This window comes from Eumetopias jubatus, unplaced genomic scaffold (genome assembly GCF_037043125.1).
Source record: "Eumetopias jubatus isolate StellerSeaLion01/CBP00866 unplaced genomic scaffold, mEumJub1_p1.0 scaffold_6, whole genome shotgun sequence".
NCBI classification, from domain to species: Eukaryota; Metazoa; Chordata; class Mammalia; order Carnivora; family Otariidae; genus Eumetopias; species Eumetopias jubatus.
In genome coordinates this window covers 9,152,656-9,175,622 of record NW_028274812.1, presented here as the reverse complement: position 1 = coordinate 9,175,622, position 22,967 = coordinate 9,152,656, and the positions used below count along the sequence as shown (strand labels likewise).

The window sequence follows — 22,967 nt, the reverse complement described above, 5'->3', positions numbered from 1 at the left end:
CAGGCATGCAGTTAACGTTTGCTGGCTGACCTAACTAACAAGATTGGTTGCAAATGAAAATAAAAATATTGTCATGCATATCTCAGAAGGGTTGCTATGAGGTTAAAATGACAAAGTGGTATAATATACGGGAAAATGGTTTGAGAACCATATAATGCTTTATAGACACACGGTGTGTTTCTTTTAAAAAATGGAGGAAGAAGTTCTTTCTCCATTTTTAAAATGTGGATACATTTTTGGTACCTAACTTAAAAAGAAATTAAGATAAATGTGTTAATAACTGCAAGTTATTTCAAATCACTACAGCTTATAAATCTACAATTATTCTGAGAAAAATAGGCTATATCTACCTACAGCTTCAGAGGACTTCAATGATTGCTTAAGATTAATATGACTTTAGAGATAAAAGATCTGTGATTTTTAATAGCACAGGTAAACTTTTCAGACAAGTTCAGGTTAAAAAGTCACATGTGGGGGCGCCTGGGTGGCTCAGTCGTTAAGCGTCTGCCTTCGGCTCAGGTCATGATCCCGGGGTCCTGGGATCGAGCCCCGCATCGGGCTCCCTGCTCAGCGGGAAGCCTGCTTCTCCCTCTCCCACTCCCCCTGCTTGTGTTCCCTCTCTCGCTGTGTCTCTCTCTGTCAAATAAATAAATAAAATCTTAAAAAAAAGGTCACATGTGAATTCCCTGTAACACGGTCATAATATAGAATAACTTACCGTATTTTAAAAAGAGATTTATATGGACTAATGTTTAAGGTCTAAGATTATACCGTTAGGTGAAAAATGCAGACTATATATTTATATTTATATAAAGAAAAATAAACCCACATATTTTCTGATGTTCAAATATATATGTATATGAATATCTTGAAAAAGGCCTAGAAAGTACATACCTAATTATAGCAATGATAACAGTGATTATCATTGAGGAGGAGAATGGAATTGCCTAAGGGCAAGTAGGGACTTTTGCCTTATTGGTATTGTTTGAAATGTTTTAATAGCAGGAATGTGAAAAAATAGACAAGAGCATATTACCAATTCATAGAATCTCTCTCTCTCTTTTTTTAAAGATTTTATTTATTTATTTGACAGAGAGAGAGAGACAGCGAGAGCAGGAACACAAGCAGGGGGAGTGGGAGAGGGAGAAGCAGGCTTCCCGCTGAGCAGAGAGCCCGATGTGGGGCTCGATCCCAGGACCCCGGGATCATGACCTGAGCCGAAGGCAGACGCCTAACGACTGAGCCACCCAGGCGCCCCAATTCATAGAATCTCTTGAGCCTTACGTGGATATTGAAGATGGAAGGGGTAACGATCTATTTAGTATTACACAACTAAGGGTATATGTGTTGGTCCTTGCAAGGAGGGAGCACTAAAGCTTTCGGTGGCACGACATTTAGGTGTTCTTTCATGGAGTAGGTAAAATAGTTTTCCTATAGAGCAGACAGTCTCAATGGCTGACAGCACTGATATCTAACATTAAATATGATACTAAAAAAGAAAAAACCCCACAAAGTTAGAAAAATTAAGGAAAAATATATTTGTTAGTTATATTCGTGGTAATGGGAAGCTGGTAATTAGACATGATTCTCATTAGGTTACAACATAGCTTCTAGATATTCTACCATTAAATAAATGAATTAAATTTCATTTTTAATTAGTTTTATTATTTCAACATATTTGATTTGCCCAGTCCATGAGACAAAAAGACATGTTGGGTAAATACAACATAATTTCCATAACCTGAGGGGACCTGCGCATTGTTACCTGATTGCTCGCAATGCTGACTGGCCGCTGAGTGGTGTCATGGCTCGAAGGCTCCTCCTGGTTGCAATAGTTCTCTCCCTGAGGTTTTCCTTATTGTTTGTTCATCCTCTCCTTCCAGAAGCTTCCTTTCTTGGGAGGACATGTTCTCCATGTACTTTCCATCGCTTGGTGTTCTTTGCAGGGAGTCTCTGTCCAAAAGGGGCCTCTGTGGCTGTGATGTACTTTGTTCATGGAATTCATCATCCATCAGTGGTTCTCCCATCGCCCCAGGGCCACCGAGGCCATCCTCGGGCTTCACATATGGGGGCTGGCCCTCCTTATGCTTGTACATAGACAGTCTCTTCTCGACCACCTCACGGATCAACACTGAAACATTATATGTGCGAAAATCACTGTGATTGTTCATATTTGAGTAGTTATAATGCTGACTTACAGATGAGCATAAAGCAGGCCTCAGCCCTTCCCTGTGTTACTTTTATACAAAGTCAGCACATTTAACTTCTGTGCCACTTAACGCATTGAATATGAATTATAGTCAATGCCTGTTTTAACAGAATATCATTTATAAAGTAATGACAGAAGATATTAGTTCTGATCAAATTACACAAGAACCAAAAATATTATTGAGGGTAAAAATTTGTGCCTTTGTTAACTGAGATAATGAAACTTTAAAAACTAAAACCATAAAATTTAACATCTTTCTTCTATTTATTCTTTCTGCTGAAAAATTTCAGAAATGACTTTTTTTTTCAAAATATTTTATTTAAAAAAAGATTTTATTTTTTTTTAAGTAGTCTCTATATCCAATGTGGGGCTCGAACTTACAACCCCAAGATCAAGAGTCATATGCTCTACCAACTGAGCTGGCCAGGTGGCCCAGAAATGATTTTTTTTTTTTTTTTTGAGGGAGAGAGAGAGAGTGCGAGCGCACTCGTGAGTGCGAGGGTAGGGGGTGGAGGGAGAGAGAGAGTGCAAGCACACTCGTGAGTGCGAGGGTAGGGGGTGGAGGGAGAGGGAGAGAGAATCTTAAGCAGCCTCCATGCCTAGCACACAGCCTGATGCGGGTTCGATCTCATGACCCTGAGATCATGACCTGAGCTGATATTAAGAGTCGGAGGCTTAACTGACTGAGCCACCCAGGGGCTTCCAGAAGTGACTTTTAAATAAAATAAAAGAGCTTACTGTCAAGCACTGTCCTTCCCACCATACTGTATTCCATGGTTTTGTCAACTTCATTCATTAGCCATGGAAGGAATCCTATCTCAATATCTGTAATAAAAAAAAAGTTAATTTTGTTATAGTGAAATTCAATCATTATAATGATTTTTATGAATCATGACAGATAGGAAGAATCTGTGCTTTCTCCCTAACTATTGAAGATTCATCAACCCTGTTTTCTTAATACAAAATGTCAAATGGACTCATACAGCATGACTTTTGCCACATTCTCTATGCATGTTCTGGTCCATTTCCTTTCTATTGTGGTTAAAATAGTATTTTCAAAACTATGCGGTCTTCCTTGAAGTCCAGGAAGTCTTCCTTGGAGCTAAGTGCACAGGTGCAATCTGACGTGGATGAAGGAGGTAGGGTAGGGGAGTGGGGAGGAAGATGTGCGTCTGGGAGCAGAACTCTAATCCACATGTGATACAAATCTGGGATTGAACGATGCTGATAAAAAGAATGCCCCCATCGGAAGCCTGGGGCCTAGGAGAAGCTGACCAAGAATCAGGGGACAAGGGCCAGAGAGGGTCTGAGAAGGCCATCTAGAAATGGGTCAGAAACTAGGTGCTTCTATTAGTGATAAATTTATTCAAACTGAAATGGAAATCTACTCTACTGTGTGAGCCTTTAAAAAATACAGTCCATTACAATACGTAGTTTAACGTTTCAAAATAGCTTTTTAGGGGGGCTGGCATCTGTTACTTTTCAATGGGGTGACGAAAGAGTGTAATAGGATATTATACTCACTACTAGGAATAATATTTTTAATCTGAGGCATGAATCTCATTTTCAAGCTTCTAAATGATCCATAACTGACTTTTTCAGCAATTCATGAGAGAAAAAAAGGTTGCTAGCCTCTGTGACTAACAGCAGAGGTCTAGCTAGACCCCAGGGGGGTGGCAGGACAGCGTGGAAGGATCACTGGATCTGGGGTCAGAGTCCGAGGCCTAACGGCTTCCCCTGGTTGTTTGGGAGAAGGCATTTCACTTCTCTGAGCTTCAGTTTCTACTTCTGAAAAATGGTAATTAATCTGCCCTATCTACCCCCCCCCCCCGCCCCCGGGTTACTGGGAGGGTCAAATGTTATCGTGTATGGAAAATACTACATAAATGGTAAAGTACAATATAAATGTAAACTAGTAGTTGTGTGTAACCTGATCTCTATGTAGGTGTCCTGAATTGAATATGTATTCAGTGAAAATTAACATTACTAAACTCTGCCCCACAATACTATTAGCCATTTGAAAAAGGATATGTATACAAAAGCAATGTGGATTTAAGTGCTTTTGGAGCTGAGGAAGGAGGGTGAGGAATGGCAACTCTTACCCTTCATTTGGCTGGGCTAGCTGAGGGGTGGGTCTTGGCAGGTGCTCACCAAGAGCTGACAGGTGTGAATTCACTAAAGGTAGAGACCAGTTCTCCTCGTTTTTATCTCCCACACCTAATACAGTGCCTGGGATGGTGGAAACACCTAATTAAATGAATACACGACTTTCATTGCTGCCCCCCAAGGGTTTTTGAGTGGAACAGGAAGTCAGCTGAGAAAAAGTAGAAAAACTACTTATGCACATATTTTATACATATTATGTTCCATAGATATTATGACATTTAGCTCCTAAATAACCCTCATTTCACCTGTGAGGAAATTGAAGGTCATATAGCTGATTGATGATGAAACTGGGACCCAAACTCAAGTTTCTGACATCAAGTCCATATTTCTTCCTACTACACAATGTTGCTTCTTAGTAAAGACAAACTGACATTCTAAACTCACGATCTTTATAGTATACCTCTCATTAATAATAGTACTTACTTAAAACAACTATAATTGACTTTAAAAATGTGTTTTAAAGAGAGATTCCAATTCAACATAAACATGGGCATGGGATTCCTTGGAAGCATTAGGAGGATGCTTCTTGTAGCAGGGATCTAGCAACACCTCCACGAACGAACCTCTTTCAATGGGATCGTAGAAGTAGCCACCGTCCCTGAGACTGCCAAACACGGATGGGAGGAGGTCCGCCAGGTAGCGCTGCGCGAACGCCCGAGCGGCCACTTTCTGCGAGGTCTCCTTGTGCTTGTAGACCGCCTCCCACTGCTGCTGCTTCCGCCGCTCCTGCGCACAGAAAACACCGCCGCGCCGGGTTACTTAGCTGCAACGTGCTCCCCAAATGCCCGACCTAGTGAATGGAAGAATCTGGACATGTATTTGTATCAAAAAATGGACAGCAAGGAATCTATTCATGGTTCATAGTTTTCATCAAGATTTTAGTGAATTTCAACAGCTTCTGGGTGGATATTGTTTTAAAAAAAGAGATGGAGCTTAAGGTAAGATTCATCTCCTGATCCATTTTTAAGTAAAATCATTTGAGGATGTACTTGTTTGACTATATGGATAATATCAAAGAATAATAATAGTTATATGTATTTGTAATTAGTATTACCAGAAATTATTATCAATATGAAAATTATAGTTGCTCAGGCATCTTCAGTTAAAGAACTGTCAGTGAGTTGTCTCATTTGTAAGCTTCTTTGAATTCATTGAGCTCTGAAAATTATAAACCTCTCTTTTGTTGTTGTTGCTTCTTGTAGACCATAGGATATCTATAAAGCTAATGAACCATCTCCTCTACTCCCATGTGGAAGTGGGAGCATTAATATAGTTTCTTATGAAGTCTATTTTCAAAGTTTAAGCAAATAAATATCTAGATGTTTGTATTCATTATTTTCATAGTATATTTCCTAATAGTAAATAAACAAGTAAGTTTCCTTTGATAAAGATTTCCCTGATTATTTCAACAAAGCTAATTTTGCCTCTATTCATTTCACATTTGTAAAAAAATGTCTGGCATTTGCATAATCTCTACCATAAGCCCTATGCCCTTTACACAATTAATTATTCATTTTGGAGAAAAACTGAAAGTCCATTTGATTAGGTATTGAGTAGAATATCCCAACAACTAAGCTATTCTGTGCAGTAAACTAGACTCTTTGGGAAATTATTTGAACTCTTTTAGGTATTCAGGCACTCCTACATAATTTATCCATTCAGTGTCCAACATAGGGCAACAATTTTTGCCAGAACCAGACAGACTCTTAAAGATTATTGAGCCTAGAGTTTCTTAACTGAATGTTATTGGCATATTTTAAAAACTAGATTCTAAAAGTTTTCTTACTACAAGTTCTAAAAACCTGTCATGTAAAATATTTTATAAAGAAGTTCTGGAGAATCCCTGGGGTACAGGGAAGGGCCTGGCCACTGAGAAAAAGATCCAGAATTCTATCCAGATCCTCCGCTCCTTCACGCCACCTATCCCCAATATACCCCACTTTTCCCTTCCACTTTTTGGCCATGGATGTATGGCAAACCAATATATTTCCTTCGCTAGGAATCTTGTTATTTAAGAGTGCCTTTCAGTTGGGACATATGTAATTTATTACATTTAGAAACTTTTGGAAACTCTGTTTAGGTACATTTATGGAAGCTGGTGTTTAAAGAATGTGATTCTGTGCATGAAACACCTGTGATCTACAGAAGAGGAGATAACTGAGCAACAAACTCTTTTCTAACGTATTTGCAAAGATCTTTAGCTCTATGACATACCACATGTGATTCAGAACATTATCTGTTAAATAGCCGAAGACTAAGGAAAAAATTAGAATGCTATACCTTTTCTTCTCTGTGCCGTCTCTCTTGCTCTTCAAGTCGCTGAACTTCAGCTAGTTCAACACTGCGTAACTCCTCATATGCATGCTGGCTGGCCCGCAGGTTAGCCAACTCTTCTTCTTCCATTACTTCCAGAAGTGCCTGCTCAATGGTCTTTCCCACCAGAACTTCTAACATTGGTTTTACTTCAAGATCAAAGTCAAAGAGCTTAAACACACAAGACAAACCAAATTTAAAATTTTAATCATGAACCAAATGCTCAAAGAAAAAATATCCAGAAAAGCAGTCATGACAGGGTTCTATTTATTGAGGGTCTTCTTTACTTATGGTGTCCAAAACACACAACGGCCCTGCAGGGCACACAGAATATCAGTCAAGAATTATAAAAAAGATGTATGTAGTCATCAAAATGAACCCTGTTACTCAACAATTTTAAGATCAAACTCTGAAACCCAAAGGAAATATCCTTATATTTCTTAATTTTTGCCCTATTATATTTTCACTAGTTTTCACTAACAGTTTGAAGAACTGAGGAACTAAGAAACAAGAATAATGGGCATTTTGGTGATTCCCCTCTAGGATTTAGAGGCAAATATACCCTTCTATGTAGTTTGTGAAGACTTAATTTATTTCCCAATTTCAATGGCAGTTCCTTCAGTTCCTTCAAGTTCCTTCAAGTAAGTCTTAAATCTCACTTAAGTCATTATGCACATAAGCATTGTCTTCTCTTCAATTTCATAGACTGGCCTATTTATGCATTCTGCATTGACATGAAAATGTAATTATTTTAGGATTTTTTCTCTAACATAGATTATCCATGAAAACTATATAATTTAAAAACAACTAATAGTGGAACCTCTTATACCCGAGATACTATTTTTCTTTATTTGGTACAAATTTACCTTGTATCCATATATTAAGTATGCAAACATAAGAATCAAGGTGCAGATATTCTAAAAATATTTCTAATGATTTTTATTTCTGATCATCAAGGAGGGGAAATCAGAACACTGTATTTTAGGATAAAACTATTATAGGTACATTTGGAAAGAAATACAGTAAGTAGAATCTTTCTGATTTTGAAGTGGTTTGTAAGCTTTTAACTAAACCTAACTTTACCTATTTATAAAGAAGATAGAAGGAAGTCCAAATAATGTACTATACCTCTCCTTCTAGTATTTGGGTGGCCACATCTTTGCCAGTTTTGGCAGGAATAAAGAGTGGTGTTGGTGGTCTGTCCAAAAATGCATCTGTTTGGCATTCCATATCAACTTCTATTATGCGGTCAGCAATTTCTTCAAGGTATATTTCTAAGAGAATACCATATACATTGAGTTTGAAATTCTTGTCTATTTCAAGCATATATGTGTATTGAAACTTTAGCTTCTACAAAACAGAATTAAATGGATCAGAAAAGAAGCGCTCAAGTGTGGGATTAAATTCACATACTGTATTAAGCAGTTTTATGTATTTGGAAGACCACAGAGTCAGTCAGGCTAGGACATTTATGGGATGTTGAGGAAGCACTGAGTTTTGTGCTTGAAAATGGAACCAAAGAAGAACATGAAGCCTAGAGGTATGTAAGATGCAAGGTATGATTGGGGATGGAAAGTTAATAATCCATCTCTATAACTGAGTCCTAAGATAGTAAATGTATAAAGATTTCAAAATTCCTGAATATTTAAAAAATTAGGCACCATGTCACTATGTTACTTGATGTTCCCTTTAGGCTATAGATTATAAACAGATACATGAAAACAAATTTCACCTTAGGAATAATATATGTGAGGCAAGGGCAGTGTGGTATCATGCAAAGAACATGAGAACTGGAGTCAGATGTTGAACATAGGACCTAGTCAAGTTATATCTTCTTAGAGCCTTAGTTTCTTCATCTGTAAAAGGGATCATAATTATTTGTCACAAGGAGTCTTTAATAATAAAGGAGATACACAGGTAGAAGACTGGAATAGGCTCTGAGATATAGGAAAACTTAATATTCTGATGGTATAAAGAAACACTAAAATTTAGCTCATGTAGAATTACAGCTACATTGGCTAAATACAGACATATACACATTCTAGACTTGGCCTCAAGGTAGGAGGGAAATGTGTGGAATGGTTCACTTCTTTTTGTACTAACTACCTAGCAATAACGATAAAGCCACTCACCATCTTGGCAAGATGCAAGGTGAATCCTGAATAGTTATATCAATCTAAGGAAAACACCAAGTGTTGCCTGATTATCAAGATTCTGACAACAACACAGCTCGACCCTAGAGGTCTAGGTACGCCTCCCCTAGCTGAGAACAGCAGACAAGTAAGAAAGCCTGGCAGTGGCCGAACAAGCCTGTGTGGCCTTGGGGAATGTGTGCAGTGAAAGGAGAATAAAAGAAGAGAGAGGCTGTGGGGAGAGAGATGGAGGACTCAGATCTGGATGAGTTCAGGCCTCTCAAGAGAAATAAAATGCCAAAATAGAACTACATTGCTCTCTTCTCCTGTAGGTCCAGCAGTGATTCATGTTGGGGTATAAAAGAAAAAGTGAGAAATAATCCCAGTTTGAGAAAAAAGTATGTGAAAAGGGCTGAGAATTAATTTGGTCATAAAATTCTTTTTTAACCCCATCTCATACCTCTAGCTGTACTCAATATAATAATAAAATATAGTCTATGAATTTGTTTAATGAATGCACTCCTCCAACCATGTAACTGGGGCAGTACTGCATAGCATAACAGATACTATGCCAAATAAAAAATGAACTGACTTAGAAAACTGAGCAAACCCAGGAGCCACGATGCCCGTGGCATGGTCACGTACCTGTTTGCACATCCACGTGCTTTCTGCCTTCCACGGGTTCGGGGGTTCGTGGTCTGAGCTGTTCTTGGGCTCGTTTTCTGGCAAGAGCCCTCCTCTTAGCCTGCTGCTGTCTCTGAACCTCTATAGGATCAGGCTGCCCAGGCTGAGTGACAGAAAAGGCTTCTAAAATTTAGAAGATATTTCTCAAAGCATACAGAACTGCCATTCCAGAAGTGATTCCTGGATAGCCTAAGAGCATCTGTCATATAATGCTTCCTGATTATCAGTGACTTCATGATTAAAGTTCTGTTTGAACTTTGTCAGGTAATTATATAGTTATCTGATGAAGCACATAAGTAACTTCAAAGTATGACTGACGACTAGAATAAACAGCTGCAGAATCCTATCTAATGAATTGTTTTTCATCATTCAAGCATTTTTACCATGAATTGCCTGGATTCCTAGTAACCAAGTATACTATAGAATTACTCGGTTACAATACATTTTAATGTGTAGTTAAGGAATTGAAAAGCACTAGGATTTAAAAAAAAGTCTGAATTTCTTTTAGATAAAATTCCTGAAAAAATAAATTAGCTCACAAAGAAAATATTCTCAGTCCAAACGAAGCCTGTCCCAGTGCACAAAACAATAGCTGATTAAGGGTTAAAATATATAATTATTTACAGTAGTCCTGCAATATTTGGAGGTCCTTGATTTCATATCTGTATCTCATTCTATGTCCATTTCCTTTAGCTAACCTGTCTTATCTCAAGGTAAATATGAAAAGAGGGGAAATATAAAAGTACTTTGCAAGAAAAAATTTTAATATTTAAAATTAGAATTGTAAAAACATTTTAATTGAAATAACAATGTGGCAACGTTAAAATTTATTTAAAATATCCCATAATCCCATTTCCGTAATACAATGGCCATTGTCATTTAAATGCATAGTTTTTCTGAAGTGGTGATGATATCGTAGATTGATTTTTTTGAGAGAGAGAGAGCGAGCACATGAGTGGGGTGGGGAGGGGGAGCAGGAGAGGGAGAGAGAGAATCTCAAGCAGAGAATCCCCACTGGATTCTATTTGCTAATATTTTGTTGAGGATTCTTGTATTGACATTCATGATAGCTATTGGTCTATAGTTTTATTTTTAGTGTCTTTGTCTGATTGCCTGAAGTGTTCCTTCCTCTTTTATTTTCTGGAAGAGATTGTGTAAAATTGTATAAAATCAATGAGATTTTTTTTAAATGTTTGGTAGAATTTTCCAGTGAAACTATCTGGGCCTGGATATTTCTTTTTTGAAAGCTTTTAAATTAGAAATTCAATTTCTTTAATAGTTATTAGACACTTCAGAATATCTATTTCATGTTAGGTGAGTTTTGGTAGTTTATAGTTTGAAGAATTAGCTCATTTCATTTAGTTTGTTGAATTTATATGTATAGATTTGTTTGTAATATTCTATTATGATCCTTTTACTCTTTTAATAGATGCAGAATCTCTAGTTATATCCCTGATATTTGCTTATTTGTTTCTTCTCTTTTACTTCCTTTTTTTTTTTTTTAAGATTTTATTTATTTGAGAGAGAGAGTGTGAACGAGAGGTGAGGGGGGGCACGCAGGGTCGGGGCAGAGGGAGAAGCAGACCCCAAGCTGAGCAGGAAGCCAGACGTGGGGCTTGATCCTAGGACCCCAGGATCACAGCCTGAGCCAGAGATAGATGCTTAACCTACTGAGCCACCAAGGCATTCCTCTTTTTCTTTCTTTGTTAGTTTTGCTAGAGGTTTATCAATTTTATTGATCTTTTCAAAGATAAGAAATGGTGTTTAATCTTTTCATGGTTGCAGGATCTATGTTATACCCCAAATATATGTTATATATTTGTCTCTTCTTTCTCTTTTTTTCTTTGATAGTCTTGCTAGAGGCTTATCAATTTTATTGATCTTATTCAGAGAACCAGCTTTTGGGTCCATTGATTTTCTCTATTGTTTTTACATACTTTTAAAAAAAGATTTATTTATTTGAGAGAGAGCGTGTGCATGCAAGTGTACATGCATGGGGGGGAGAGGGGCAGAGGGAGAGAATCTTTGAGCAGACCCCCCGCTAAGTGCAGAGCCTGAAGAGGGGCTCAATCTCAGGACCCATGAGATCATGACCTGAGCTAAAACTAAGAGTCCCATGCTTAACTGACTGAACCACCCAGATGCCCGTACTTTTTTTTTCTTTTTTTTTGAGAGTGCGTGCAAGTGGGGGTAGGAGGGTAGAGAGAGAGAATCTTAAGTAGGCTCCACACCCAGCACAGAGCCTGACTTGGGGCTCCAACTCACCACCCTGAGATCATGACCTGAGCTGAAATCATGAGTCCCATGCTTAGCCAACTGAGCCATCCTGGGGCCCCTATTGCTTTGTTTTCAATGTAAGTGATTTCTGCTTTTATCATTATTATTTTCTTCCTTCTGCTTGCTTTGGGTTTATTTTTCTCATCTTTTCCCCATTTATTGAGGTAGGAGCTTAGATTATTGATTTGAAGTCTTTCCTTTTTAGTTTTTTCCATCTCAGCACTGTTCTGGCATGAAACACAAATTTTCATTTGTTATATCTTCATTTAGTCCTGAGTAGTCTTTCAAAATTCCCTTTAATACTTCCTCTATGGATTATTTGGAAGCATGCTGCTTAATTTTCAAGTGTTTGAAGATTTTCCTGTTATCACCTATTATTGATTTCTAGTTTGAAATTTTGAAAGAGACATTATTCCATCATGGTATGATTTCAAATATCTTAAATATATTGAGATTTGCTTTGTAACCCAGGATATGTTCTATCTTGGTCAATATTCTACAGGTGCCTCAAAACCATATGTATTCTGGGGCACCTCAGTGGTGCAGTCAGTTAACCGTCTGACCCTTGGTTTCGGCTCAGGTCATGATCTCAGGATCATGAGATCAAGCCCACCATTGGACTCTGTGCTCAGCGTGGAGTCTGCATGAGGTTGTCTCTCCCTCTGCACCCCTCTACCTCTGCTCATGCTCCCTCTTTAAAATAAATAAATCTTTAAAAAAAAAAGCATATGTAGTCTGTTGTTGTCAGGTGAAGTGTTGTATAAATGTAAATTACAACCTATTGGTTGGTGGTGGTGTGTAGTTCTTCTACATTCTTGCTGATTTTTTGAGAGAAGGATGTTGAAGTCCCGAACTAAAATTGTGGATTTGTCTATTTCTCCTTTCAATTTTAGCTTCATGTATTTTGAAGCTCTGTTGTTTGGTCCATATACACTTAAGACTGCTAGATCTTCTTGGTATATTGGGACCTTTTTACCATTATGTAATGTCCTTCTTTGTCCCTGGTAATATTGTTTTTTCTTAGGTCTACTTTATCTGTTATTTAGATAGCCACAACTACTTCTTAAAAATTAATGCTTAACTTGTATATCTTTTCCCTTCCTTTTACATTTGACCTACCTACACCACTATAATTGAAATGAGTTTCTTGTAGACAGAATACAGTTGGGTCACTTTTTTTTTTTTTTTTTTTAAATCTACTCTGCCTCTCTGTCTCTTAATTGGCTTATTTAGACCATTTATATTTAAAGAAGACTTTGCCATATTAGGGCTGTCTGCCATTCTACTTTTTGCTTTCTATTTGTTCTGTTTTTAATTTTTCTGTTTTCTTTTTCTTTCCTTCCTGTGAATTAGTTGAAACATTTTTTAGAATTCTTTTATTTATCTGTAATCCTTTTGACTATATCTCTTTCCATAGTTTTTTAAAAAATAGTTGTTCCAGGTTTTACAATATACTATGTACCTGATCACAGTCAACATTTAATATCAACATTTTACCACTTCAGGTGGAAGGCAGAAACTTCACTCCCATTTAGATACCCTTATTTTCCTTACTTTTAAAATATAATAAAAATCTAATCATCTTAAATATTTTACCTACATATATTAAGCACTACATCAGATGATGTTATAATTTTGCTTCACGATCAAACACAATTTTTAAAACCCAGAAGACAGTTTATTGTATTTACCCCTATTTTCACCTTTTCCATTGTTCTATCTTCCTTTCTTAAGTCCCAAGCCTCCTTCTGTTATCATTTCCTTTCTACTTGGAGAGCTTCCTTTAGCTATTTAGGGGTAAGTCGGCTGGTGACAAATCCTCTAGGTTTCCTTCATCTGAGAATGACTTGATTTCCTCTTTATTCCTGAAGAATATTTTCACTGGATTAGAATTAGGGCTTGATAGTCCTTTTCTTTCAGGGCTTGAAAAATACTATGCCACTTTTTCTGGTCTCTGTTGTTTCAAATGAGGAACCCACAGTTATTCAAATAATTGTTCCCCTTCTGGTAATGTGTCATGTGTCTATAGCTCCTATCAAGATTTTTTTATTTTAGTTTTGAAATTTGATTTTGATGTGTCTTGGTGTGAATTTCTTTAGGTTTTTCCTGCTTGGGGTTCAACTGACTTCTCAGATCTATAGGTTTTTGTCTTTTGCCAAATTTGTGGAATTTTCAAACACTATTCTTCAAATATTTTTTCAGTCCCATGCCTTTTTTCCTGAGACTCAGATAACATGAATGTTAGACATTTTGTTATTGCTCCTCAGCTGTGAGGCTTTGCTTTTTTTTTTTTTTTTTTGTGGTCTGTTTTCTATCTGTTGTTCCAACTGGGTAATTTCCATTGATTTGGCTTTGACTTCATTGATTGTTCCCTATGTCATTTCTGATGAATCTGTCCCATGACTTTTTAGATATTTTCCATTTGGTTTTTTTTTTTAATTTTTATTTATTTGAGAGTGAGCAAGACAGAGAAGGAGCAGGGGGAGAGGCAGAGGGAGAGGGAGTGGCAAACTCCTTGCTGAGCAGGGAGCCTGATGTGGGACTTGATCCCATGACTCTGGGATCATGACCTGAGCTGAAGGCAGATGCTTAGCCGACTGAGCCACCCAGGTGCCCCCATTTGGCTCATTTGTATATCTTCCATTTCTTAGCTAATATTTTTTTTCATTTGTTTTAAGAACGTTCATAATTATTCACTTTCGATTGAAGCATTTTTTTATGATTACTGCTTTAAAATCCTTGTCAGGTAATTCCTACATCTGAGTCATCTTGCTGTTGTCATCTCTTGATGGATTTTTCCCATTCAAGCTGTGACTGCTCTGGTTTGTGGTATGATGAGTGATTTTTTTTTTTTTTTGTATCCTGGAAACTTTGGGTATTAGGATGTGAGATTCTGGATCTTAATCTTTTTTTTTTCTTTCTTTTTTAAGATTTTATTTATTTATTTGACAGAGAGAGAGCAAGAGCAGGAACACAAGCAGAGGGAGTGGGAGAGGGAGAAGCAGGCTTCTCGCAGAGCAGGGAGCCCGATGCGGGGCTCGATCCCAGGACCCTGGGATCATGACCTGAGCCGAAGGCAGACACTTAACGACTGAGCCACCCAGGCGCCCCTGGATCTTAATCTTTTTTAGTAAGAAGTCATCCCTTTTTGTTTTAGCATGCAGGCATGGGTGGAGATGGAAGTTCAGCATCCTGCTAGGCCCCATGTGAAAGCAGAGGACCAACTTTTATCAACTTATTGGTGCCTGGTGGGGGTAGTATTTCAGACCCTTGCTTTGATCCACCGACACCAGTGTTGGAGTACAGAGGAGTGGAGCTCTGACTCACACTGCCTTATCTCACCTGTTTTGCTTTGTTGCTGCCAGATAGGATTGAAAATTCAGCTCCCTCCTAGCTCTGTTGCCATCACCCCAGGAAAAGTAGGGTACCAACTTGTATCATCTCTTACCATCTCACTGCCCCTGGGTGAGAGTGGAAGGTCAGCTTCCTGCTCTACCCTTGTTGATACCACCTCAGTGAGTGAATCAGAGCACTGATTAGTACTGCATTGTTGCTGCCATGTGGGGATGGAAGTCCAGTTCCCCAGCTCCGTCTTCTGACTCCACTGGGAGGGGCAGGACAGTTTTTCCATTGGAGTTTGGCTGGAGGAGGGGTAGTAAAAAGATTTCTGTTCTGCTAGGTTACCCTTTTGCAGTCTTTTGGATAAAGGGAGCAGGTTTGTGCCTATTGGTTGTTCTGGGTTGCAAGCTTCTCCAGTGCTCTGAATGGGATATAAGAAGACTTAGGGAACTCATCACTATGTCACTCAAATCCTGAGGTCCCTAGCCAGTCCACTTCCTTCTTTCCATTTCCAGAGTCTTCCTGTGTTTGCTTGTGCTATTGGCAAATTCCTGCTTTCTGGAACTGGAAGTCTCATTATAGAGTTTAAAAAAAAATTTTTTTAAGATGTTATATGTTTATTTGACAGAGAGAGAGAGACAGTGAGAGAGGGAACACAAGCGGGGGGAGTGGGAGAGGGAGAAGCAGGCCTCCCGCAGAGCAGGGAGCCCAATGCGGGGCTCAATCCCAGGACCCCGGGATCATGACCTGAGCCGAAGGCAGACGCTTAACGACTGAGCCACCCAGGCGCCCCTTAGTATAGAGTTTTTAGATAAGTTGCTGAATAACTGACTAAAGAACTAAAAAAAAGGTATATCAAATCATCACAATATTAATTAAAAAAAAACTAAAAAAAAAAAGGTGATTCTCCTTTTTAGTTTAGTTCTAGGTGTGCCCGGGTTTATTGCTACTGCCACAAGATGTTGAATCACGTATCTATATCACATGTTTGAGCTGTTGTTTTCAAATGTTGGTCCGTGAACTGGCTGTACCAGACTGCCTAGAGAAGTTTATTAATGATGCACATTCCTGTGTCCAACCCTTGAAGGTTCTAATGCAGTAGATCCAGGGTATGGCTGAAACATACAATATTTTTAGTGAGTTTTCTCGATGGCTTTGATGTATGTGCTTCAGAATGTCTAATATTCCATATATCACCATGTGGTGGTGGGCATGTATATATCATACAGTGTTTACAGATTAACTTAACTATATTTCATTTCAGTGCCAAGAAATCATCACTTTTAATATCATGCCACACCCTAATCATCTCTGTATCCCAGGTACTCAGCACAGGACCTAAAACTCAATAAATATTTGTTGAGTGAATTAAAGAAAAGAATTTTTGATTAAATAATGAAGATAGTATTATAGTATGAAATAATTTAAACAAACCTAAATATGTTATACCAGTGCTACTCAAAGTGTTGTGTGTGAACTGTTTAAGCTGGTCTGTAAAAATTTAATTATAGAAATTGAGAATAAAAGTTTATAAGCTTTTAGAGCAGTTTTACAAAGTTCTGTTAATCTAATAAAATATTGGGGCTTCTGTATTTTTAACATTATTGTTTTTAATTGTGGTAAAGTACAATAAAACTTACCATCTTAGCCATTTTTAAGTGTAGAATCCAGTGGCATTAAGTACATTCACATTGTTGTACAACCATTACCACCATCCATCTTCAGACTTTTCTTTTTGCAAAACTGAACCTCTGTACCCATTAAACACTAATTCCCTATTCCCCTGCTCCCTTAGTCCCTGGCACCCACCATCAGCCTTGTATTTAGAATGATTTTTTTTTTTTTAGATTTAATTTTTCTAGTAATCTATCAGTATTTTATAACTGTTTTAGTCTGAAGCAAATTAGAAACTAAAACAAACTGGTCCTTCAGCACAAGTAGTTTGAAAAGCTCTGTATTAGAATATTCAAATTATGCTTACCAGTGGTCCTGTCTGTAGAGCGTAAGTATTGCCTCGGATCACCCTTCTGTCATACATTATGTTTCCATAATGCATAGGTTCTTCAGCTCTGTAAGATAGCAAATCTAAATAACTATTGTAATAGTGTTGGTCTATGCAGTCAACTCATTTTTAATTGGATTTAAACTAAGATACAGATGTTATGAAAATAGATTTTTGTTTTGGCACAATTTTAGTCTGGCAAATGACTACCATTTATGGAATGCTTATTACATGCCAGGCCCTTCACATATTTTATTTATTACTCACAATAAGCTTCAAGTTGGAGACTATGATTTCCATCTGACAGAAGAGGAAGGAGATTCAGAAAGGAATGTGCCCTAGGTTACCTAGCTAGTACATGGTAGAGCTGGATTTCGGGCTGCAAATCTGTTAGACTACTTGACAAACGTGAAAATGGACAGTAGGAAAGGGGCCTGGCCTTAAAGTACTGACAGTAGTTGGATTCAAGGATTGAAAGAATTCACAGAATCAGGCTTAAGAAATAAAATAAGTCCATTATCTCATTGTTTCTTTAAACTCAAAGGTATGTTTTACATTTTAATACAATTTTAATTTTGAGGATCAGACTATCAGTAGTGAAAACCATACAGTTGATGTTTTCATTCAAAGTTCTTTAAATGATATACTATGTATGGCTATGAAACCAAATATTGACCTATACCAATAATAGTGCTCTACCAGAAATGATTTTGAGATGGGTAGTAAGTTGCTTTTTTATCATACATTAAAACCACTGTTGGATAACCTGACTTCATGTTACTTAAAAACCAGGCATGTAACACTGCTCATCTTACGTGATCTCAGGGCAGTGGTTAGCTCAGCTGGCTACTCCTTCACTGAAGCACTCTCTTTCTAGCCGCTGTGATACCACCATAGTCTTTGGATTGTTTTTCTAGGACTTCTTTGACTTCTCTTTCTCAGCCTGTGATTGTTGGCTCCTCCAGGACTGGAGGATTTCCTCTGGGCTAGGTCTTCTCTTGCCCTTCCCTGAACTCATCCATTCTCAAGGCTTTACTCATAATCCATATACCTAAAACTCCGAATTTTAATTTTCCTTTGGCTCAGAACTCTCCTCTGAGCTCCAGGAATGTATATCCAATTGATATGCCCAGTGACATCTCACTGAGATGTCTCAAAAGCCACCTCAAAATTGAACTCATTATCATTCTCCCACTCCAACTTGTTACTTCTTTAGTGTTCCCTATTTCATTAAATGGTACCACTAACCACCCAATTGGCTTAATCTAGAAGTCTGGGAGTCATCCATGATTCTTCTCTCTTCCTCACCGCTTGTATCCAGCATACTGATTCTACTCCCCAAATCGTTTTCACATCTCTCCATCACTCATTGCCACCACTGTCTTTTACCTGGACTGCTGCAAGAGTCTCTTAACTGTCTGGAACAACATTTTTCTCTGAATCTGTCCTATACATTGTACCCAGTGATCTTTTAAAATAGAAAAAATCTAAAGGACGCTTACTTGATTAAAACCCCCTAATGCTAATTAACATAATAATGAGGAAAAATTGTGGTTTTGATTTCACACTGTCAAAAGCCAAAAAGAAAGAAAAATCCAATAATGCCTATTGCTGGTGAGGATGTAGGGAAAAAAGATATATTTAAACATTACTAAAGAACAGCATATTGTTCCATCTGTTCATGTTAAAAATATACATGACCTAACAATCCCATCCCAGGAATCTGTTTCATAGAAATAAAAAGGCCAGCACATAAAGTTGTTTATTGAAACCTTCCTCTTTGTGGTAAAAACCTGAAGCAAACCGAATACCTGTCAAAATTGGAAAATTTTAAGAATGCGTAGTACATCCATACGCCAGGGGATATCATGCTATTAAAAACAATTGGAGAGGGCGCCTGGGGGGCTCAGTCGTTAAGCGTCTGCCTTCGGCTCAGGTCATGATCCCGGGGTCCTGGGATCGAGTCCCACATCAGGCTCCCTGCTCCGCGGGGGGGCCTGCTTCTCCCTCTCCCACTCCCCCTGCTTGTGTTCCCTCTCTCGCTGTGTCTCTCTCTGTCAAATAAATAAATAAAATCTTTAAAAAAAAATAATTGGAGGGATTTTTGCAAAGAATTAAGTGAGAAAAGGAAGATGCTGAGAATTGTGTATAATGTTAGCATCGCTATGAGGTGTACTTGTATGTATATATTTATATATTCATACATAACCATGTGAGTGTGGAGAAAAGTCCAGAAACATTCACGTAAGGGCATTAACAAGGTTTACCTTGGGGGCAGGGGGGAAAGAGCAAGTTTACAAGGGAAGGGGGTTCGGCACTAAGAATGTACCCAAGCATGAACCACAGGAGTCTATTTATATAAAATTAAATATGTATGTATATGTAAAGAAATTAGAAAAAAAAAAGAATTAGAGGTTATAAAAAAGGGGGGGAAGCTAATTGCAGATAAATATGTGTAGTATGATTCAATTTGGGAAATAAACCTCCTATAAAAATGTACATATGCTCAAGTACGGAGGTGTAAAAGAGTAATATAAGAACAAGCATATATTACTTTTATAAATTGAAAATCACCACTAAGGATAATTTTAAACTAAAAATCAAATACACACACACACACACACACACACACACACATATACTTCGTCCAATCTTTAATCAACAGATTGCTTCAATATAAGCAAGGTCCTGCAACTTCCTTATCAACTAGCTATAAAAAAAAATCATTCCTAATGAACCAGCATTGATTCTTATTTCATTTGTTGGTGTAATTTAATAGTAATGATTTGTGAGCAACTACTTAAAGCCACCAGAAAGTGTTTCTGAAAGTGTTTTTAAATGGAATCCTTTTATAATATAAATAATCCCTCTATAACTTTAAATTTTCCGGGGTGCCTGGGTGACTCAGTCAGTTAAGCATCTGCCTTTGGCTATGGTCAGGGTCCCAGGGTCCTGGGATCGAGCCCTGCGTCTGGGCTCCCTGCTCAGTGGGGAGCCTGCTTCTCCCTTTCCTCCCTGCTGGTGCTCTCTCTTTATCTCTGTCACTATCTCTGTCTCTTTCTCCCTCTCTCTCTCAAATAAATACATGAAATCTTTAAAAAACAATTTAAATTTTCCATTTTGGTTTCTTTAAAGTGACAGGCATTACTTAAGAGGGTCCTTATTTGCCATAAGATAATTATGAATTTAGACTTAGTGTTTGAAATAACGCATCAAGAGTTACTTGGCTGATGTGTTCAATCAGTTAATTCAACAATTTGTGTAAGTGCTTCCTATATGTCAGGCACAATCCCAGGTGGACAAAAGACACAAAGTTTCCAGCTTCCATGGAGCCCGCATTCTTGGGAAGTTTGGCTGGTTCCAAAATTTGAGGCTTATAGAAAGAACTTCAAGCTTTAGAAAGGCCCGTAAACATTATTATGGATAATAATGAAGTGGATATTTGAATATTTGCAAATAAATACTCAGTAATGTAAAAATACAATTTGGGGTCCAGCATGGAAGGATAACCTGATTCCTGACCAAAGGCTGGTGTGGAAAGAGCTTTACTTGGCTGTTATTCTGGACATGCTATCGCGTCCGACACCTTAGTACCTGTTTCTTCATTTGCATAATGGAGTTATTAAACCAACTTCACAGTACTGTGGACTAAGGAAGAAAATGTACACGAATGCCCCTAGTGAGGTGCATATAGTTGGCCAACAGTAGTTGACTCAAAGGTTGTGAAACCAGTGGGTTTCCTGTACATGTTAATCGATCCCGCCCGCAGCTCATTATCACTAAAAGTTCACTAAGGGAGGCCGGGCCGCCCGTGCCCCTTCTTGCTTCATTCCTCCACGCCACGGGAGAGTTCTTTAGGGAAGAAATTTTATTTCGGCAGGGTGTGGAGGGTTGAGAAAGCAGCACAGGCAGGTTCGCCAGGGCGAAGGGGGCCGCGGTGCGCGGTCCCGGAACTGGGGCAGGTGGAGATCACACAGGGGCTGGTTGCTCACTCACGGCTGCATTGTGCTGTCCCGGTAACGGCGGCGCTGGCAGGGCAGGGCCCGGGGCCGGCTGGTGTAGGTGTAGGTGCCCATGGCTGGGGAGGTGCGGTCTGTGAGCCTGGAAGCCACGCCTGGGGCCGGGCCGCTTCGCTTCCGGTGGAGACTGGCTTTCAAGCAGGTGGGCGCTAAGTGGTGGTGGGAGCCGGAGACGTGTGCGTAGTGCCAAGGGCAGGGATTCCGCGACGCAAGGAGAGGCGGCAAGAAGGAAGGCGGGCGGGGCGCGAGGTTGCCAGGACAAGAGGTGGGAGCTACACTCTGCTTGTTCCAGGGAACACCGAGCCACCCGAAGGCGCCCACTTCGGTTGCCCAGCAACCCGGAGTTCCGCCTGGGGGCGGGACCTCCTGGCAGTTCCGGCCGGCGGTTTTCGCGGGGAGGCCGGCCCTCCGGGGCACTTCCGGCCCTTGACTCCGCCCATTGGCGCCTCCCCGGCCGGTGAGCCTGCGGGTTAAGGACCGTTCTCCTGACCGAGTCGGGCTTGGGGGCTTCGGGGAACTGGGCAGGCACCGCGGCGGTCCTCGTTCCCGCTTTGGAGTCTGGCTTTGCCGGGCTGGTGTCGGCGCCATTCTTCCAGGCCCACGTGCTCCCGTCCCTTAAGGGGCGCCCTCGGCTGCTTCTGCTCCCGCCACTGCCGCCGCGCGGCTCCTCCGGGCTGCTCACCTGTGATCGCGCACACGTGGCCCCCGGCTCCCAGCTCTTTTACGTGCGAGGGCGCGGCGAGGGCTTATTGATGTCTCCCAGCACCGCCACCTCTCCACTTTGGGCTGCGGGCTGCCGCCGCGCTGCGCAGCAGTGTCTCCATTTCCCGCCTTCCTTTTCGAAACTCTTACCGCTCGGTTGCTAGCACCTCAGCGGATCCTCGGGCGCACGAGCAACAGGGGCGCCCCGCAGACATCTAATTTTGGCAAAGGGGTGGGTGCTTTGTTGAGTCTATAAGGCCTCCTGTATCTTAATCTCCCAGGCCCCAAACTGGAGAACGAAACGTCATGGGGTGGGTCTGTGCTTAGAAGAGCAGATGCTTTGGTTTTAGTATTAGCAATGTCAATATTATAGTTTGTGTAAGTGAAGTGTATGTATCCCTGAATGATCAGTTATTTACACTTGCATTCACTCCTTCAGCTCAGCTAAGTACTGTCTGGATTTGAATCCAGGTTCTGCAGTGTACCAAGCCCACAGCCTCTGGCAGGCTTTTGGGCTTCATTTTCTTGATCTGTAAAACGGGGATAGTAGAATTTTATCTGTTAGGGGGTGTCGTGAGGGTTAAAAGCGTTAGTAAGTATAAAATACTTAGAACTGTGTCTGGTAAATGATGAGCCATTATATTAAGATCTAGATTCCTCCTGCACTTAGAAGATTAAGATCTAAAGCCAGTTTGTAGGTATGGTATAAATAATCCTAACATGTCAGGAGAAAGTGACATTTAATACTGTTTGATGGGTGATAGTGTTTTGACTGGTGAGAGTCTTGGGGATGTACATTCAGAATGGCTTGATCAAAGGCTGAAAAGCCCAAGGTCCTTGGAGAACTCTGAGTAAAATATATATGTTAGATAATTATAAGAGCTAAGGATAAAACGCAGGTTTGGAAGTGTCAGAGAGGGAGGGGGACCTAGAGATTTTGGATTGGTCAGGAAAGGCTTCACTGAGAAGGTGACATGTGAGTAAAGATGTGAAGGAGGTGGAGCAGTGGAACTCGAGACTAACATTCCAGGCAGGTACAAACCAGGTGTGTTCAAGGTAAGACTAAGGAGGCTAGGGTGGGTGGAGCAGAGGAGAACATTAGGAAATGAAGTCACAGGTATTGA

The 22,967-nt window shown here is 39.6% G+C and overlaps 1 protein-coding gene across 2 annotated transcripts; it reads right to left on the bottom strand.

The window, feature by feature from the left end:
• Positions 1–1,643: 1,643 nt before the first annotated feature.
• On the bottom strand, positions 1,644–21,737 carry RSPH3 (radial spoke head 3). 2 transcript variants are annotated; one of them, XM_028103204.1, is made up of 8 exons: positions 21,119–21,737; positions 17,102–17,189; positions 9,466–9,607; positions 7,817–7,962; positions 6,656–6,859; positions 4,939–5,101; positions 2,948–3,034; positions 1,644–2,131 (listed from the first exon to the last, which is right to left on the bottom strand). In XM_028103204.1, the coding sequence occupies exons 1-8, from the start codon at positions 21,727–21,729 to the stop codon at positions 1,803–1,805; spliced, it is 1,770 nt and encodes a 589-aa protein (XP_027959005.1). In that variant the 5' UTR covers positions 21,730–21,737; the 3' UTR covers positions 1,644–1,802. The 2 variants fall into 2 exon arrangements, with proteins under 2 accessions (XP_027959005.1, XP_087879939.1); XM_088023813.1 differs by lacking the exons at positions 1,644–2,131; positions 2,948–3,034 and adding an exon at positions 4,188–4,438.
• Positions 21,738–22,967: the final 1,230 nt, after the last annotated feature.